Source organism: Paramisgurnus dabryanus, chromosome 3 (assembly GCF_030506205.2).
Source record: "Paramisgurnus dabryanus chromosome 3, PD_genome_1.1, whole genome shotgun sequence".
Classification (NCBI taxonomy): Eukaryota; Metazoa; Chordata; class Actinopteri; order Cypriniformes; family Cobitidae; genus Paramisgurnus; species Paramisgurnus dabryanus.
In genome coordinates, this window is record NC_133339.1 from 20056042 (window position 1) to 20064400 (window position 8359).

Sequence of the window (8359 nt, forward strand, 5' to 3'; positions counted from 1 at the left end):
ATTTGATTTAAACGTCATATGTGACAGCATTTTAATTACCACTAAATATAGCCTAAGGTATGTCGATATTTATAGAATAGGCTACTATGTTATTAAAATGTGCAATAAAATGTACAATGGTTCTGATGGCGTCGAGTAAAAACAGGCCATTGTGAAAAAGCTGCTGTTGGTGGTCATCATTAAAACATCGGTAAACTGAATGGTTAAAAATTTGAATACATATTGCAGACATTGCGTGTAAATCTCATGTAAAGCTCCGTGCAACAGGTTGTAGAAAAAATGTACAACAAACGACCTCGGCTAAAGTAATAAACAGAAACTGTATCTGTATAAACTGTAGATTTAACAAGATTTATCAAATCAATACTTTGAGTGACGTCGTAACAGTATCTTCAGTACAGCTGGAACGGCCAATGGTGCATTATACTGGAGCAATTCAGGCAGTTTCAGGTTCCTGTGATATTAAACGTCCAGCCCAACAACTTGAAACTACCTAAATCACACACCAGCGTGGTCTTCACCGTGTTCAAAGGCAAGACATTGAAAAGGCAAGCTGCCAGAAATCCAGCGTCCAAAAGTGCTGAACCGGATGAGCACTCATATTTCAGTGCTATAGAACTTTCAAAGACCACCGTTCAACATAACAGGAATCTTGTTAAAGGCCACTAGGGCTAAAAAATAAAGAAATAAAGTGGAACATTTCTGACTTATACAGGAAAACACATTATACAAAGAAGTCGTCGGCGTTGTCTACAGAATTGGCCTGAAATAAACTAATTTAAGTTCACAAGCATGTCCGGTTGTCTCCAGACTGTGGGTAATAAAAGCGTCTATTGCCCCTGTTATAAGAAGAGGCCCTTGCCTAGCCAATGGCGTTGGGGATCGCCTGATTTCAACATGGCGGTTCACCAAAGCAAAGACTCGCATTTCACTCAAAGGAAAGAACTGTACCAAGTTAAGCAATATCAACATGTGTTCTGTATTATTTCTTTTCTCCGAAATCTTCCAGAAACTGTGGAACAAGCGTAAACAACGGATATAGATCATTGTTTTTCCCAAAGTTTGTTTTGTTCACATATTACATACATATTATGTCCAGTTAACTTTAATTTCACTTAAGCAAAATGCTTTCTCCAAGTGTTGAAGTGTAGTTCTGCCAAAAAAATATATATTTTTGAATAGTTTTTATAGCCTAGGTGTCAAAAAATATATTGGATTTATGGAAATGAGCCCAGACCTGCAGCGTAATTGTTTTAATTTCTTCATTTGATTTTACAAGAATTTGGAGCTTTATTTGCAACTGTATGCCTATTTTTTACTTTGTTTAAATGTACACTGAAATAAATAACTATGAAGTAGGCTACCATATATGGCTACAACAATAGTGTTTAGACTTTTTAGAGTATCATTTCTCATTATTACGCTAAAACAACCTTGTTTTTTTATTATCCTGTCAATTAAATTATATTTAAATTGTTACCTGTATAAAATAATTTTATGAGCACTCATTTCGTACAACATGCTTCATAGTTATTATAAGTAAACATAGAGAAAGGCTTGGGAAATGTTCTTTCCGATTGCGAAATGTGTTCTTCACAAAAAAAATAAGTTTTTTCTCCAGTACGTAAAGATGTATAATTCCTTTCGTGTGCAGAGCAATACTGGAAAAATAAGTAGGACTATGGTCCAATTCAAAACTTCATATTCCTGGAAATACATATGACAAACACACTTCGCATACAATTAAAACTTCAGATATAGAACATAACATTTGAAATTCCTATTTTCAGTGGCTTGGCATATTGGAATTATAATTATTTAGAAAGCATGGTTTGTCAAGCAAAACATATTTAAATGTGTCTTAATCGGCTACATACCAGCATAGACTTTTAAAATGATTAGTTGACTTTACTAACCCAGTGCGTTAAAAAATAAGTAATCAATTTCCATACTGTTATGTATGTTGTGGATGTATGGTTGTTTTGTCATATGTGTACCAGAGGATACTAACGGTATGGAAATTGTTTGATTATTTTTTTAACGCAACGGCTTTTCTACATTTTGTTTTAATTAAAGTCAACAAATCACTTTTAAAGTGTACATTTCTAACAAATCTGTGCATTTGCGCTAATCCACTGCAAATTCTGACACAATAACAGTACCGAGGCCTGATGTAAACGTCTTGCTTTGTTTAAATAATGTCTCTCTCATAATAGATATTTATAGATATTTGTTTATTTTGGATGTCTATTGTACCCTAATATGTGACCTGCTCCAAAATTTGGCTCAGAGTTCTTTTAACCCAGAAACATGATTTGAGTTGTATGCAATGAAGGTACAAGAAAGTCCAAGCAAACAATTTGATGATATTAATAATAATAATATAATACTGTCTCAGTAACTACATAAACCCTTAGTAAGCACAGACATTCATTTTCTACTTAAGCGTACAACTCAAAACATGTTTTCTGGTCAAAGTGCCTAAAAATGAAAAAGACGGTCACACTATATATGTAGGCTAAAATATAAAAATATGCCAATGTTGAAAATTGACACCGCTGAATACATCACAATCTGAACAATCAGCTTTAAATATGAGTTAAATATCGAAATATATACAACGGCAAGTCTTTAAAAGAATCGGACAAAACCTTAAAGCAATCAATAAATAAATACTACAGGGCCTGTGTCAAAACGATAAGCCACTATACACTGTCCACTATACAGTTCGCTTTTAACATCGTCTTACAGATCATTTTAGAAAGTGAAAGTTGTGTCAGGGTCCCTTGTCCTGTGCACTGGACATTTTTTTTCATCCTACGATTCTGAAACCAGATTTTAACCTGGCGTCCGTGAGTTTTAGGCTTCAGCTTATCTCCAGGCGGCGCTCGCGAGTCAGGTACATGTTGAACAGGAATTCCTTTTCCAGCTATTTTGTGCTTTGGTTTTTGTGGTAAGGACATCGCTTCTTCCTCCCCGCTTTTGCCGACAGCCAAACACTCGCAGCGTTTTCTAAAGTCACGTCTCAAAAAGAAAACAGAGAGAGAGAGAAGTCTGTTACAGTCGCCCTTCAAATTGAGCCAATATCCATTGTGCTTGCGGCCATTACCTGGCTGTGTCCGACATTTTATGACAGGAAATAATGTAATTACTGACAACGCGCTGCAGCCTGTCTGGGTTGGTGAGAGGGGGAGAAAAGGAAAACACAAATCAGGATAAAAAATTAGAAAATGAGCCATATGCATTAACATGCACATTTTAATGCGGTTCAGATGCAATTTATTACATAAAGCCATTATTAAATTAAATCATTAATGTTAATTATTTCATCGGTTTAATTTAACAAACTACTAACTTAAAGATACACCTAAACATGTTCTTGGTATTTAGAAATGATCTCAGTATTTTAGTTGAACTGGAACACGCCGTTGAATATAAACCTATAAGGTTCAGTCACTAAAAGTGAACAACAATCTGAGCGCATTGGAGTTTAAAAATAAAGATTTACAAAAACATTTTAAAAGACCGAACACAGAGCTAGCAATGAAATAAAATATTACAAATTTAACATGTATTTGGTGAAATTTTAAGAATTAATGACAGAAAAAAATTGGTAAACAAAGAACACTAAATGACAGTGGGGCAGTGTCCCGGAGAGGGTTTAGATTGATCCAAGACAAGGCCTTGGTTATATTATGACATTTAAGAAGTTTTTACAAACATACCTTATAAGAAACAAAACTGGTGTGCATCTTGAAACAAAACAATGGCACCGATGTTAAAGATATGTCAGTGCAAGATGTTTTTAAATAAAAGCAGCTCAAACATGCATTTTAGTCTGGGACTGGGATCAACCTTGTCCGGAAAACCGTCCCTATAAGTCAAAACACACACTTCAGTTAAGGCTTAAGGCCTCTGTCACGGTTAACAAAATCCTTAAAATGACTGATACAGAAATGGTTCCTTAATAATTACAAATAATTTTTTTTATTGACGATTACCTTAATCAGCAAACTTTTGTATATTTACTTCTATCCTTGTTGAATATAGACAACACTCTTTTGACACTAAACTTGGACTGCTGGCAATCCCAAGTCATCGTAGCCCATGCTAAAAACAGAATTTGACTGCCCTCTGTTTTCTCTGCAGTAAAATTAAGCCCTAAAGCAATAGCACACCTGGCCCACTCTACGCCTTCCAGTTGACAATGGATCCTTCCGCTTTTCTTAGAAAAGACGTGCAATTTAGTCTGTCTAGGGCAATTCCGTGCAATAAATTCAATTTTAACCATGGCTCCCTTTGTGTCTTCGTGGCTACACCCTTCAATCGCCTTCGGAACGAAAAAACTCATCTTGGTCTTAAAGTAGTTTGCTTTATACCCCGATATCTCATTTAACGTTGTTACATACCTTGCGAGTTTCCTCTATGTGTTTTCCCTGATTGGAAATTATTGGTCTTTGTGTCGTCTCTGTTTGCGTGAGTGATGTTCGGTGTGGTCCTGTCGGTGCAGCTGCCATGTCGTGTAGTTCCATGAAGCGTTAAATAATGGCTAACAGGCTTGTTGTCATTTTCGAAACAGGACGGCGCGGAGCATGAAAACCTGTGCAAATGTTGGAAGGCTGAGTGAGAGGAAAGCGGCGATTATCGTCCGTGTCTGTTTTGAATGAGAAGAGTTTGAGTCCAGGGTAAAAAGATAGTTCTGGAGAATGAATGTTTGTAAAAGATCTGTAACGTTCGGAAAGCCCAGATCCGTCACGAGTCTGCTTAAGGCGGAGAAATCGAAAGGCTGACTGGCTTGCACTGCCGCTTCCAGTGTAAAATAGGTGGTGTTCTGTTTTCCACCTGAAGTGCCAAAGCAGCACGTGCTGACCTGCGGAACCTGGACGGGACTCCATCCCAGTTCACAGGTCCATAGTGAAACTGGTGATGCGATGGACCCATTGCTTCTTGGACCGGATGTGTCTGGTTTATTGTCTGGAACGCGCCCGAATCTGAAGGGGTGGTCGAGCTATTTTGGACTTGACAGTCCAGGTTGGAACGTGAGCTTCTGTATGCCCCACCCATAGAATCCTTTGAACCGTGGCTATCATATGAGTTCATCGGAAACGGTGTGAAAACGAATGAGTATGTCATTATTTGAGCACATTTTGGGCCAAAGCAACAGTTCCTTACAAATTCATTTTCAACCAGTAATGCGCATTTACGTATCCTTCTGCCGTGCAGTAGAGACTGGGGTTCACGGACAAGCTCCACCCCTTGAAGAACTGTTTTTAAACCCCTTATCAGGCTTCCAATTCTTCCAATTCCAATTATTACTTTTCAATAGGCTATTACAATGCGTAACAGATAATGTTAAAACATAAAAAAATAGTCCAAAAGGTATAGAAATACAAGGGCGAATATTGAAATTTCGTTCACCACCAAAGTAACTTGATAGGGTACATACATGAGTGTCATGATCCATTATCGGGGGAATTTTAATAAATATTTGTTCAAAATATAAAGTTAAATTGGCTGATATCAGATGTAGCCTTAATACAAAGAGAAAATAATAATAACTCCTTGAAGAACAATAGGGTCCTGGGTGCTCGGGTGCTCGTGCCCTAATTACTTTAAAACTTTAAGCACTAGCACAAAAACTAAAAAAGGGCAACAGTTATATTTATATTAGTAATATCAATATTAACCGCAGGTATGCTGCACATTTAAATAGTAGAAGAAGCAAACATTATGTACACTATAGGCTACTGTATTTATTAAGATAGTAGTGACCGTTTTTATTTTGTATGTTGTTATATAACATAGTGACAGAATTATTATTTTTTTAGATTAACATTTGTTGAAGTAGCCTACTTCTTGTGCAAAAATATAAAAACTGAAAGTTCGATAAATAAGTGAATAATAAGTGAATATGTAACTTATTGGTTTTGTTTAAATTTTGGTCTCAAAAATAGATCATAAAGCGTGTGCTGTATTATGGTGATCTGCACAGTATCTTGTTTTTACTTTTGAACCCGAGCACAGACTTCGATTTTAAAGAAAACCAAAAATTTTTTTTTTTTAATTATCAATATTTATCTAAAATTAGTATTTAGAACTATGGCTAAGTTTTTAAAATAACAATTTTAGTCTCCTGTCAAATCTAACAAATTATATCGCCTTTTTTATATTAGTCTGTTGAATGTATTATTATTATTATTATATTATTATATTAATTATTGTTAATATTATTTAAATTATTATTTAGGTATCATTTAAATAATATACTTCGTTTAGACATTTTATCCACTTTGATAACATGAGGAAAAAAGTGATTCATATAAAGGCAATAATAAAAAATTCTAAAATGTTATACAAAGTTACAGAATTGCCTAATGTATACGTATAAAGAGTAGGTATAAAAAATAAATAAATATATCAAATAGAACATATATATAATATAAATTATACACACACACACACACACACACAGACACACATACACACACACACACACACACACACACACACACATACATATATAAACACACACACATAGTAATGTAATATATATAACAGAATGTATATATATATATATATATATATATATATATATATATATATATATATATATATATATATATATATATATATATATATATATATATATATATATATATATATATATATGTATATGTATATATATATATATATATGTATATGTATATATATATGTATATATATATATATATATATATATATGTATATATATATATATTATTACATTCTATTATTTTAACTCTATAACTCTATAATTCTGTTTTCAATATATATTATAACAATGCAATGCAAAACAAATTATGACTTCATATTGTGAAATACATGCCTTGATATTACCTAATGAATTATGTTTGCAAAAGAGCAAATTTTAGCCTTACCGGACAACAATATTCTGTTATCCCGTGTGGATCGGACAAACGCTGTTAAGAAGACAAATGAATGCGTACAGTGTCGCATTGTGTAATTGCATAGTAGCGTAAGTGGAAAAATATGTTGCCTAGAGTACATTCGAAATTAATTCGTATAAAATGGATGTTAAAAATCAGCCTTTTTAGCCACAGAATAAAACAATACAGGCGAGCAAACGGATCTTTAAGAAAAGAATAAAATTACCAAGTATATTAACGTTGCTAGTTTCCTTTTTTACAAATTAAGTTTATGTTTGAACATAGTAGTATGTGCTTTGCAATCTAAATTAAGAAATGTATAGACTAAACAAAGTAACAGTATAGATAAACAATTTTTAAAATGTTTAAATGCAGTGTACACTTACTTTTACTCTCCAGTCAACTCCCTTTTAAAAAATGAAACAATATCAGACGTATACATGAAAAGGCTACGTTGCTTCTCTAAATCCAAATAGGCTAGCTACGCGGCTAAAGGCCTTTGGCCTTCGGTGTTCCACGAGCGAATTCTTGAAAAGTTGACGTTGACATCACCAATCTCAGGCATTTGTTTACCTTCTGTCTGGCGTGCTGTAAAGCCATTAACCATTTTCTGACAGACTTGTCTTATATATATCAGATCCCAGCCACCGTGTGCTTTGCCTTTGTGTTTCCTTCTGATATACTAACAAATAGCGTAATAGAAAATGAAACTTGTCGAATTTTTTTCACATTTCAGTTTTATAATCACAAACAGAAAAGCTGGCCCTTTCCAAATGGTGAGATGATCTTCGGTCAAACTCGTATAACTGTAGCCATGACAACCGAGCCACCCCATTTGTTGTAAAGTTTTACTACCAGGCCGTCTTTAAATAACATGTGTCTGCTGTGGAGAGAAGAGGGGACTAATCTAATTACTAGTTTCTCTTAAAAGTTCAAGATTGTGGTTAAATACATAGGTTTATTTCCATAGGTTAGAATTTGGTATGACGTCATTTATGCGTAAATTGTCGCAAGGTGTAGCAGGAATTTGGACAATCAATAGCTACGGAAAACATTATTTTTCAATAAATACAGTTTTTCAAGTATGTTGAGTTAGAGGGCCAGATGTTGTTCCAAGGCATTTACGATTTACCAGACTATGTTTTTGAGGCTGTAGTGCAATTTTAAAAATAGCCTGTGGCTTGATGTAAATTAGTTCAAGATTACAGCTCTTTATCAAACATGTACACTGCTATAATAATAATAATAAATAAATAAATAACGTACAATGTACGTATGACGGCTTATGTAACGTCGTCCATCTTATTTGATTCAATGAGGCTAAAGGTTAGCAATCTGTTTTGCAAACTCAGACAACAAAAAAATCGTTATATTACAACGTGTATTTGTTAATGTGCAAATAAATATCTTACACCATCTGTGCAGAGATTTTA

The 8359-nt window shown here is 34.2% G+C and overlaps 1 protein-coding gene across 1 annotated transcript; it reads right to left on the reverse strand.

Annotated features, from left to right (window-relative positions):
* Nucleotides 1-1434: 1434 nt before the first annotated feature.
* On the reverse strand, nucleotides 1435-5464 carry LOC135733701 (homeobox protein Hox-B10a-like). The gene is given in 6 exon segments (XM_065252495.2): nucleotides 1435-3024; nucleotides 3110-3173; nucleotides 4410-4643; nucleotides 4646-4712; nucleotides 4715-5008; nucleotides 5447-5464. Coding segments are annotated over 6 exon segments (996 nt in total). The 3' UTR covers nucleotides 1435-2705.
* Nucleotides 5465-8359: the final 2895 nt, after the last annotated feature.